General features: G+C 44.2%; 1 protein-coding gene across 4 annotated transcripts in view; it reads left to right on the forward strand.

Annotated features, from left to right (window-relative positions):
• The window catches only part of IFTAP (intraflagellar transport associated protein), a 71698-nt gene that overhangs the window by 8551 nt on the left and 50780 nt on the right, over positions 1-12367 (forward strand). For 3 of the 4 annotated variants that reach the window (XM_005304510.4, XM_065592762.1, XM_042849178.2), the window contains exon 2: positions 10634-10787. In XM_005304510.4, coding sequence (XP_005304567.1) covers positions 10682-10787 — 106 coding nt within the window. In that variant the 5' untranslated portion in view covers positions 10634-10681. Of the gene's footprint in view, positions 1-3097; positions 4295-10633; positions 10788-12367 lie in introns of those variants that run through there. The other variant, XM_024100370.3, reaches the window with a different exon arrangement.

Genomic DNA, 12367 nt, shown 5'->3' on the forward strand with positions numbered 1-12367 from the left:
CACAATGGGCATTTCGACTTCCCCTATGGTGATCTTCTGGTCTAGGAAGAAAGTCCCGGCTTGCAGTTTCCTGAACAGGCCTGTGTTCCGAAAGATGCGTGCATCATGCATCTTTCCGGACCAACCTGAGTTAATGTCAATGAAACGCCCACGGTGATCCACAAGCGCCTGGGGAACCATAGAGAAATACCCCTTCCGATCAATGTACTCGGAGGCTAGGTGGGCTGTTGCCAGAATTGGAATATGTGTCCCATCTATCGCCCCTCTGCAGTTAGGGAAACCCATTTGTGGAAAGCCAGCCACAATGTCCTGCACGTTACCCAGAGTCACGGTTCTTCTGAGCAGGATGCAATTAATGACCCTGCAAATTTGCATCAGCACGATTCCAACGGTCGATTTTCCCACTCCAAAGTGGTTAGCGACCTATCGGTAGTTGTCTGGAGTGGCCAGCTTCCAGATTGCAATAGCCACCTGCTTCTCCTCTTGCAGGGCAGCTCTCAATCTTGTGTCCTTCCGCCGCAGGGTGGGGGCGAGCTCAGCACACAGTCCCATGAAAGTGGCTTTTTTCATCCAAAAGTTCTGCAGCCATTGCTTGTCATCCCAGACTTTGCATGACGATGTGATCCCACCACTCAGTGCTTGTTTCCCGAGCCCAAAAGCGGCGTTCCACTGTCATGAGCATGTCCGTGAATGCCACAAGCAGTCTCGTGTGGTATGCTTTATGCGAGTTGACATCATTGTCAGATTTCTCACTGTCAGTTTGTAGCTTAAGGAGTAACTCGACTGTAATTCGTGACGTGCTTGCGAAACCCATCAGCATGTTCCTCAGCTGTTCGGGATCCATTCCCTCAGACCGAAAGGGAAGACAGAGCGCGCAGTACAAAAAATGTTGAAAGATGGTGCCAAATGTGGACAGAAGCACAGGGATTGCTGGGATGTGAAGCGATGCATCACGGGGCAACGGGACAGGACCCAGAATGACCCGCACCTCCCTGCCCCCTTTGCAGAAGCTACAGCGCCATAATGGGAAGAGGTGCTCTGTGGGATAGCTGCCCATAATGCACCGCTCCCAATGCCACTGCAAGTGCCGCAAATGTGGCTACGCCAGTGCGCTCAGGGGCGGCTCCAGGCACCAACGCACCAAGCGTGTGCCTGGAACGGCAAGCTGCGGGGGGTGGCGTGCCAGTCGCCGTGAGGGTGGCAGTCAGGCTGCCTTCGGTGGCATGCCTGCAGGAGGTCCGCCAGTCCTGCGGTTTCGGCAGCGAGTATGCTGAAGGCGCAGGACCGGCGGACCTCCCGCAGGCATGCCGCCGAAGGCTGCCTGACTGCCGTGCTTGCTTGGGGTGGCAAAATACATAGAGCCGCCCCTGAGTGCACTTGCAGCTGACAGTGTGAACACACTGCAGCTCTTTCCCTGATGCAGTTTCCGAGGGCTGGTTTAACTCACAGCGCTCTAAATCTGCAAGTGTAGCCATGCCCTCAAGGGAAAGAGCCTGAATTGGAATTTGGCCAGGACATCAGGGTGAATACACTCTTGTAAAAAGTGCCAGGAGACCTTTAATGATTGTAATGCAGACATAAGGGTGACTTTATGTCTCATCTGAAATATGCACCTCCAGCAGCACAATGTTCTCTAACACCCGTGTTGGTACATTGCTTCAGTGCTGACACTTGGAGGCCATCACATTAATAAAGATAGACTTGAACCACAATGTTCAGATCCAGAATTGAACTTCCCCAAAATTCTGGGCTGTTCAGATCAGGTTCATTTCTATTTCCAGTAGCACCTAGATGATATTTGTCAGTTTCCCATCCAAGTATTGACCCAGCCTGACCCTCTTTAGTTTGTATGATCAGAGGAAAAGTTGGTCTGACTGGAGAAGTGCTGCACAGATTTCAAAAGAAAATTGACAATTTTTTTCTAGTGCCTCGCCTCATATTTTAGATTCATTTTACTCTCCCTGTGTCACTTAGTGTGTCTTGTCCTTAGAAAATGCTTGTCTTTCTAACATAATCAATTTGGCTCAGAGGAAAGGGAAGTTAAACTTTGCCTGCAATAAAATGTGCTAATCACAAGTACTGCCCTACTGGATGAGAACAATGGTCTTTTTAGTACAGTCGCCTTTCTGCAACAGTGATCAGCTCCTTCAGAGGAAGGGGCATGAAATCCTGCAGTAGGTAGTTTTAGAGTCATCTGTCCACAAGGGAAATCAGAAGAATCCTGTTCACAATTATGTGTGCTCAGAAAACTCAGATTCCTAACATGAAAATGTCGGATTCTCCTCCTGAATTTGTTTGGCAGTTAAAGGCATAGCACCATACAAAAACTGTATCCATTTAACAGACCCATTCCTTTAAAAATAGTATTTTAATAAAATGAATTTAGGTAGCAGGTCTTTAACTGGTCACTTGCTAACTGGCCATATTGTTTCAATTGGTTTATTTCTTCTACAGGAATTCATTTGAAATATGTCTCTTACATTTAATACAGGATCCTTCATTCCAAATGATCCCAAATTGCTTTAAAATTTTCAAAAAACATCTGCCAATGACATGCAGTCACCTCTGAGGTGGACCTCATCAGTTGGCTAACCGTGCACTGCAGTTTGCTGTGGAGAGTGAAGGATGTCTTATTCAAATGCAAGAGGGCTGTAGAGCTGACACTGGCTCTGGTGAAAAGTACCGGGGGTCCTTAATGACTTCAGAACAGTGCCCTTTAACACTATACCTTACTGGGCATCAGAGCCGTCCCTTGGGTACGGCGAATTGGGGCGACTGCTCTGGGCCTTGTGCTTTGGGGGGCCCCACGGGCTGCTGGTGCGATTGACTGGTGCTGGGCACGGTTGGTCCTGGAAGTGACGGATTCGTCACTTCCGCCCCAGGCCCCTCACCCCCCTAGGGACGGCCCTGCTGGGCATTCAGCACTGACATGGGCTGTCTATACTGCCTGCAGCAGCGAGTCTCAGAGACAGACTGGGGCTCGTGACGCCTGCGCTATAGCACTAAAATTAGCAGTGGAGACATTTGGGCTCAGGTTCTGAAGCCAAGGGAGGGGGGTTGGCCAAGCTCCAGGCCAAGATGTAATTTCTGCACAGCTATTTTTAGCTCTGTAGTGTGAGCCCCATGAGCCCACGTCTGTTGACCCGGGCTCTAAACTCACTGCTGTACTGTTGCTCACTGTGTAGATGTACCCAATGTTAAAGAGTGCCCAGCTGCATTCCTAACATCACCTTTTGAAGCAAATGAGGTTTCTTTGGAGGCCTCCCATGCCAGAGCTGATGATATCCACCAGCGCTTATTCTCTGAGATCTGAAAAGGTCACACCTCATGGGATTGTGGCTGCTGGTTTTAGAAAAAGAAATTTACCCTTGTAGCCAGTCCAATTCTTTTCTTTCCCTAAATAATCTTTTAAGTAGGCAGCACTGTCAGAGCCATTTGGAATGCACAACACCTAATTAGGCACTGAAGTCAGGTAATATTTCCACAATCAAACGAGAGCAATATGGTTGCTTGCAGTTAAAGTTCTTAGATAGCAGGGCATCTGCAAAGATGAGATTTAGGGCCAAGTATTATAAAAGCACAAGCAAATCCCAGTCAAGTAAATGGGTGCTGCACACATGTGCATCTAAAGGCCTGCTTCTTCTCCCACTAAAGTCAGTGGGAAACTTCCAGTGACTTCAGTGGGATTAGGCTCCTAGGTCTTGAAAACAGTTTGAACTAAAACAAGAAACATCCAAGAATCATTTGAAAGTTTTTCTCCTTCATAACTGAAACATCCATGCTTTGAGTTCGTTCATATAGTTCAGTTGATCTGCACCTGCTCATAACCAGAGGCTTAGGGTCTTCTTTAAAGTTCATTCCAGGAGCTGCTGTCTAGTTGCAGGTGGCTGGGGGTTGGGGGAGGAGGTAGGGCAGGACTGTAACACAAGGAGGGTAGGGAGTTTTTCTGTACAACTGCAGTGCTGCAGTACAACCAACATGACAAACTGCTATAAAGGAATGTAGTTTTTAAAAAGTTGTTGCTCCTGTCTCGAGAAAGTTAGGGATCCCCAAGCATCACCCCTCTTATACCTCTTTTATTCTCTGTTCTCTTGAGGTACCATGTTGTAGTGACTTTTCTGATATATAGAATCAATTTAAGCTCTTCTTCAATAGAAAGAAAAAAGCTACAACTACAGACAAACAGACTTCCATTCAGCTTGAGTTCCACCTTTGTCTCTATTGTTTACCAGGGACCACACCCTGTTTGGAACTATACAGCACACACGACCATCTAGAGGCTGAATGATATACTGTGAGTAAACATATTAGAGGGACTGCTGTTCTGGCCAAGGTGGATGGACCACAGCTTTCTGAGGAGTTTGTCACTGAGGTTCTTGAGCTGTCCAGTAGGCAGGGGATAGGACTGTGAAATGCAGGGTACTTATGACCCATCTGTCAATTGCACCATGTTACGAAGCACACTTGCTTAATTTAGACTCACATTTACTTCTGCCCTACAGAGACCTGATGCTAACTCATTGTTTATTGCAATAATAATAGTATTGTAGCAAATCCATAGCCACCTAAGACTTCATGGTGACCTCCATGCTGATCACCATTGTGACAGTGGGGACAGAATTCAGACCCTCTTGCTTCAGAAGCATAGACCCCTACTACTAAGGCTAAGTGAGAAATGGCTGTAGGTGTTAGCAGTATAGGGTATATGAGACACAGTTCAGCTGTAGGAGGGGCCTGCTTCCCCAGCAGCTACACTGCTGCATGCCTGGCTCTCCCTTAGCCCCTATTCTGCCACCCTAGCCAGGCCACAATTCAGCGCAAAGGAAGTTCCTTGCATGGAGGTTTTGCTGGTGCAAGAGCAAAGTAAGTTTTACTGATGAAAGGTGCTATAGAAATATATGTGGCTTATCACTGTCATCTAGGCTGGAAGAGAACAGATTTTGGTTTTATAATCTGGATATCTCAAGGAGATTTGGAAAACAATGATTTGAGTCCGATATAGGTAGTGAAATGACTGTGTAGGGGAATGGATCAGGCACTATACAGTTAAAACAGAGCATCTGACGTTAAACTAATACAGTTGTGAAGCCTGAGACATTCAGATTTAGATGATAAACTCTTCAGGACAGTGACTCTGTCTTCCTGTATCTCTACATGCATCAAAATACTGCTCTATAAATAAATATACTAATGAATTACCTGTTTTTATTGAGGATGATTGTTGACAGATCCAAATTCCCAGCATTGGAATGTGACTTTCCCCTTTGTATGATAATCAAAAAGACTATACCACATGATGCAGTAGTGGAATATTTATTTCTGAACAGTAGAATTATGTAGGATTTTTCTATGTGCAGTTAGGCACTGCTGCTTTCTCAGTTTATAAGTTCGTAAGTTCATTTTGCTTTCACTGGTTTAAAAAATATCACTTAAAAAATAATAATGACGTGCTCAAAAATGCTGTATAAAACAAGAAGTCCATGTTTCATAGCTACTACATTTTTCATTTTTTAATGGAATTAATAACTGTGTAATTGAAATCATGCTAATACTCAGCCAACTTGCCTCTGGGATACACTGCAGACATCTCTGGTTTGGTTTAAACAGCTGAGAGGAAGACTACATTTTGGGAAATAAAATTGATTCTGCACAATCTGCTGATGATCAGCAAGCCTTAATGAATGATAGCCTGAAGTAACCTCATTACTGTAATGGATGGATGAGCAGGAAAGGAATGCAAATTTTTCTAAAAGACATCATTTTCAGAAACTCATATTCTGTTACTATTCATAAGAATGTAAAAACAACCATACCGGGTCAGACCAATGGCCCACCTAGCCCAGTATCCTGTCTTCAGACAGTAGCCAGTGTAGATACTTCAGAGGGAATGAACAGGGTAATTATCAACTGATCCATCCCCTGTCATCCAGTCCCAGCTTCTGACAATTGGAAGTTTAGGGACACCAGAGCATGGGGTTGCATCCCTGATCATCTTGGCTAATAGCCATTGAGGGGCCTATCCTCCATGAACTTACCTAATTATTTTTTGAACCCAGTTATACTTTCCCTCCAGTGCCTCTAACAAGTGGAAAGGATTCAGGAGGATTTGACATCCTCTTCCCCCAAGGAGAAACTTCATAACTCTTTTGATGTATTGGAGGGACCGCCTCTGGGGAGAAAAGGGATGATATCAGTCACCATGGTCCATTCAGACCTTGTTCTCATTATTGAGACTGTTAGCGACAGCAGACATCAGATCCACTAGGAATTGGACTAATTCACCAACATCTTTTACATAGGCAGCCAAACAGCTGTCATGTGACAGTGCCTTTTGGTTGATATCAACCTGAGCTAGATTTGAACTGGTGATCTAGCAGTCAAAATTTCCCCAAGCCAAGGGCTCATCAGGCTGATGCAGTTCAGGCACCTCCATGTCATAGCTAACAGTACACAAGGGAATGATGTAGCCAGCATCACGTCCAACTGCCTTTGATTGCCCTAGCCCAATAGGTCAGGTATCTGTTTTACAGCTGGGTGAACTGGAGGTGGCCTTTCACTGTGAGATTGAGCAAGACTCAAACCCAGGTCTTTCAGGACTGTCATTGAGCACCTTACTACTCAGCCATCCTCCTTTGAAAGGCTCTATATGCCCCTATTCTTCCTTCAGTCTGATTCTCTCCTCTGCAAGACAAAAAATTGACTTCAGTCCCTGCCAATTTTCTGGTTCTATATTGTCTCTTTTCCTCTAGATGTGGGTGGAGGTACCACAGTGTAACGAATCCTTAAAAAGTCACATCCTGAGAAATATGGCCACATCAAACGTAGAAATCCTGAAGGATTCTCAAGCATTAGGAGATCCAGAATGCTAAGCTAAGAGAAACTCAGTTGCTTTGTTGATATGAGTTCAGCTAGGGTGCCTCTTGTATATTGTGAATTGCATGAATGCACTAGCCTTTAGCTTTTGGAAAGCAGGGTTCAGATATGGGTTAGTTCAAAAACGAAAATGAGAGTTTGCTGGTCAGCCTGGTTTCCCTTGTTTGCACCACAAAATTTCTGCACAGGGCTGACACAGTCTGAAACAACTGCTGGTCTTTATTTAAGAGAGACACGGGACTGGTGTCGAAGCGATGCAGCAGGAATCCACAATGGAGTAAAAATGTGCCAGTATAAGAACGTAGGTAGATAGTGTTGGGACACTTTTCCTAACACATTTCCAGCCATGTACAACTTGTCAATTTCAAGAATGCTAATAATCCACCAAGTCTCAACCCTTATCATCCAGACCCATGCAACATAGAACCCAAAACTTCTCCAGAGTGACTAGAATTAGAATGAACAGACCATTTGGGTGTAGAATCCGCATGCAAAGTGATTTGCATATTTCATGGTGTGGAAAACTGGAGTTTTTTTATGATTGATAGAACCTTATGCTTCTATAAAGAATCCACCTGATTCTTCCTAGTCACCATCTCCTAATGTTACTAGGCCTGCAATAGACCCCGGAAATAAAATAGCAAAACCCTAACACACATCAGCAGCGGTAAAATATACATATAGGTGACAATAAATGAAAAGGAGGTGGGTTTTTTATCTCCCATCTCAGGATTTATCAACCGTATAACTAATTATTTTGTTCTGTAATGCGCTTTTGTGGTTTTCAAAAAATGTAAAAGGAAATTCACCCTATGAATTATACAGATTACAGCACTTATTTTATTTCCTTAGCCAAGATGAACTATATTTCACTCTTCAGCATAGCTCAGGCCAGACACTGGTCTCATTTACACTGGTGTACATCTGGAGCAACTCCACTGACTCCACAGTTACACTGCTGTAACCAAGAGCAGAATCTGGTCCATTCTTTTGCAGAGAGACTTTCAAAACTTGAGAAAGTGACTGTTTGCCAAGCCTGGAAAACCACTGGGAAATTTTCTCTCATGTCATTAAGAAACAGCAATAGATTCAGTGGGTTTTCTCCCTATAGTGCATGTATAAATGCCAGTATCCAGGACTGACTCTTGAAGAGATTAGGGTTCCAGACTTTATCCCTGGTATTTGGCTGGACATCCTCACCTGGAGGTCAACATTGCATCTTCTCTCCAACCTTAATTATAAAACCAAGGCCCAGCTTTTTGTGTCGAATCCTGGTGTGCCATTGCTACCCTGCCTGTTATTCAGCAGGGAATGTTCGCACTTACAACTGAGCTGAGACGGCTCCAGTTCCAGCATTTAGAGCCTCTCAAGTTCTGTTACAAGTTAGCGAGTACACAAGTGAGTGAGAGATGGGCAGGGGCCCTGGTCTAAGAGCCAGCACAAAGACTGGAATTCAAGCTGATCATTAAGGAAGAGTGGTTGCAGAGCCTGCTGGATGGGAAAGTCACTGATGAGCACAGCTGGGGTTTTAGTTTGGTAAAGAGTTACAGTTGCCCCCAAAAGTTGGGAATCACTGGTCTAAGATACTAGCACAGGGATTGACAACCTTTGGCTTGCGGCTCGTCAGGGAAATCCGCTGGCGGGCCGGGACAGTTTGGTTACCTGCAGTGTCCGCAGGTTTGGCCGATCGCAGCTCCCACTGGCCGCGGCTCGCCGTTCCATCCCTCTGCCCGCGCTGCTTCCCGCAGCCCCCATTGGCCTGGAAAGGCGAACCACAGCCAGTGGGAGCTGCGATCAACTGAATCTGCAGATGCTGCAGGTAAACAAACCATCCCTGCCCACCAGTGGATTTCCCTGATGGGCTGCATGCCAAAGGTTGCTGATCCCTATACTAGCACATAATAGAGCAAAGGATCATTAGGAGATCTTGGCTGTATTCCCAACTTTACCACTAGCTCACTGGCAAATCACTTTAACTCTCTGTGCCTCAGTTTCACCGTTTGTAAAAGGGGGATAATATTTCTTGGCACTTACCACCCAGGAGGGTTGTGAGTTGAATTTATTCATGTTTGTAAAGCACTTAGAAATCCTTAGCTAGCAGGTGCTGCAGAAGGGCAAAGCATTGTCATTAGTATTTAGATCTTAGATTAACAAATGAGGTTCTTTCATAAGTCCTTACAAGTCTTAGCCGTTCGCACAGTGAAATTTACTTAGAGTAGTGACACTAATAACTGAACAGTGATGAAAATATAAAACAAAGCATTGCTTCCTCTTGAAAACCACTAGAATTTGCATAAACCACGTTGTCCGTCTGGTAAATGATTATCTGCTCGGTCAGTGCCTAGAGTGGTTAATATTAGCTTGTTTTTAGTGAAACTTAAAGTTCTGTGTTTTGGACTCTATGTGTTTTGGTTTATTTTAAACTTCAGAACAATCACCTCCTGTGACAATCAACAGCACGACAGAGTTAGAATTCATGGTTTATTTTGATGCTGTGGTTTGGATGTTCCGGGTTCATTCTGCTTTAACTGCAAATCCAAAATAAAAGGATAAATAAACATAGTCCTACTGAGATCAACGGTAATATTGCCATTGACTTCAGGGGAGCAGGTTTTCACCTCTAAAGTTGTTCCTTAGTGCTCCTGTAAATTAAAGACTGTATTTCCAAAAGGCAAGAAGCCCTGGGCAGCGTGAAGACATTTGTGTGTAATTGCATGCTTAATATGCATACACATCTATAAAAATTGTGTATATAAACTGGGTAGTTACACATGCACAGCTAGGCTCCCACATGGCCACTTGAGTGTGGGACTGCAGTAATGGGTAGAAATTATGTATGTGTGCACGCTAGCCTGGTCCTATATGTACTGAATTTCCATAATAATAATACATAGCACTTTGAAGCACTGTACAACAACATTAACGATGTAATTGAAATGCAACTGTCTCAGGGGCCGTCACTTTCCTTATGCCCTATTGAAAGAGTCAAGATCAGTTGGATGCTGCAGCTGTCTAGCCAGAGCGTTAAATTCCTGGAGACAGCAGAGCATTGTCAGTCGAGGTCCCGTAGTTCTCGGCATTTGTTCTTTGCCTTCCACAATGTGTCTCTTGTGCTGATTGGGGCCTTTGTGTTCTGCGTCAATACAAATAAATAATAAGGTAATATCACATTCTTCCAAAGCTTGGGTTTAGTGGCTTTGAGAATATAGTACAAGATGCACCTGTGAAATGAGCTGGTGGATTCAGTCCAAGTTCCCTTGTACAGGTGTCCCTATCATAAAATCCGGCACCACAACTAGTGCTAAGTGGCACCCTCTCAGCAAAGAAAGCAAAGGTTGGACAGGCAGTGTTACTAAATTACTTAGACATGGTCCCTCCTGAACAGGGTGGAAGCATGTTGGTAGGACATTCTGGGAGACACAAGCACTGTTGCGTTGCCTACACAGTACCTGTTCTATGGATAGACACCTTCTTTCTCCCAGGATTCAAATAGGCCACTTATTTGTCACCTAAATGCACCTGAAATAACTGTGGCCCTAATCCTATAAATGCCTTCCCCTGTGCCTTCCAAGAACCCTAATGAAGTAATCACGGCCTACAGAAGGAGAGAAATAGCTGATTCTCTGAATTCCAGTGCTCACCTGTACTATGCTAACTAGAGAAACTTCCTCTGAAGTTAAAAGACCCTCTGATTTGTTTTCTGCCTGAAGAATAAAAAAGGCTTTGTTATTATATATGGTTCTCCCTTTTTTCATTACAGAGGAATCCTCTTAGAAAAGATATGCCTGTTTGACTGTCATGGTCATGGATGATGGAAAAGCAACCGTCAAACAACAGTGTCCTTGATCAGTTTATTAATAGTCAGGAGCAGACATATGAAGAATTTCTCAGCACGTTCACTTATCTTTGGAAAGGTATGTCTGCTTCTAGAGTTTCCCATAACAAATTACATTGAGAAAGGAAGAGTGTAAGCATAAAGAGAGGCAGCGTTGTCTAGTGGATAGGGCGCTCTACTGGGAGTCAGGACACCTGGGTTCTTTCCTGGTTTTGCCACTGACCTACTGTGTGACCTTGGGCAAGTCACTTCAACTCTCTGTGACTTAGTTTCCCCTGCCACCTTTTGTTTGCCATATCTATTTAGATTATAATCTCTTGGGGGCAGGGACTCTGTCTCTCTCTCTCTTTGTATATACAGTGCCTTGCACAATGAGGTCTCAGTCTTGGTTGGGGTCTCCATACTAGTGAAATGATAATAGGTTGGCCAGGTTTTTTGTGTTTTTAAGATACAGTGCGAGTGGAATTCACAATCACACTGCTATCCACAACTTTACTTCACTTGGTTTATAGGCTGTTGGTCTTGACATAATGCTAGATGTGTATTGTATAAGAAGTTCTGAATTTTTGTTGCGCATTCAGCTTAGTGAGTGTAGGAAGGTGGAAGATTGCAGGCTGCTTGGAAGAGTGCAGGCTAGAATTTCCAACCCTGGGCGATGTCAGTGGAAGCTGTGGGTGTTCAGCACCTCTGAAATCAGATCAATGTTATTTAGGTGCCTGAATATGGATTTAGTTTCCCCATGTTTGAAAATGTTGACCACAAAGTATAGTGCATTTCACTGAATTCAATTGCCAGTTGATTTGACTTTCTGATTGATTTGATCAACCTCTCAGGAAAAATGTTAATAAAAATAGCAAAACTTTGTTCCTTTCTTTTGATCAATTTTGACCACATTAGTTAGATTTTATTGGGTGATTCAATACCTGTCTTGAGTTTATCACTAATAAGGAGGGGACCAAAAATTTGAATGCAAGAAAGATAAAGAGTCCAAGGAAGATACACAATAATAAAAGATGCCTTGTGGCTCATGGTTAGGGCTATGATTTTGACATGGAGATTATTCAAATTCATGCTTTCCATGGCCACTGTAAAGATTGTGAAATCTTGAAAATGGCTGCTAAACACACATTTGATTAGGCCCCCAAACCAAATGACGTTGCGAACTGGTGCACAGGGACGCAGGTTCAGCCTGTCTGCTACTCCATCTCCACGTGTTGAGGGGTGAGGGTGGGGGCCAAACATGAGTGGCACCGTGACCCAGTAAGACAAGTCACAAGGCCCAGCCCTGCGGTACAAGAGCTGCCGCTGCAGGGTGAATGTGTGGTGGGCTCTCTCTCGAACCCCTCATCCCCGGGTCTCATCTTTCAGCACCTCCACTTTATTCCTGTGTATGATGTAGAAAAACCTATATTATTTGGTGACCTTTCTGAGACTTATTGGTTTTTTTCCTGCCTCTCTGCTGTGAAATTTACTAAAAATATCTTTACTTATGGTTGTGTTATTCAGGCAATCTGATTGGCATTATAAGCGCTGATTACATGTGTTCTGCAATCTGTGTTATGCACTGAGCTGGTCATATGGATAACTTAGATCGACAATTGATAAGGAAGGATTTAAAGTGAAGGAAGACCCTGTAGTGAATGAAAGACTAAAGTGTTT

Source organism: Chrysemys picta, chromosome 4, assembly GCF_011386835.1.
Source record: "Chrysemys picta bellii isolate R12L10 chromosome 4, ASM1138683v2, whole genome shotgun sequence".
Classification (NCBI taxonomy): Eukaryota; Metazoa; Chordata; order Testudines; family Emydidae; genus Chrysemys; species Chrysemys picta.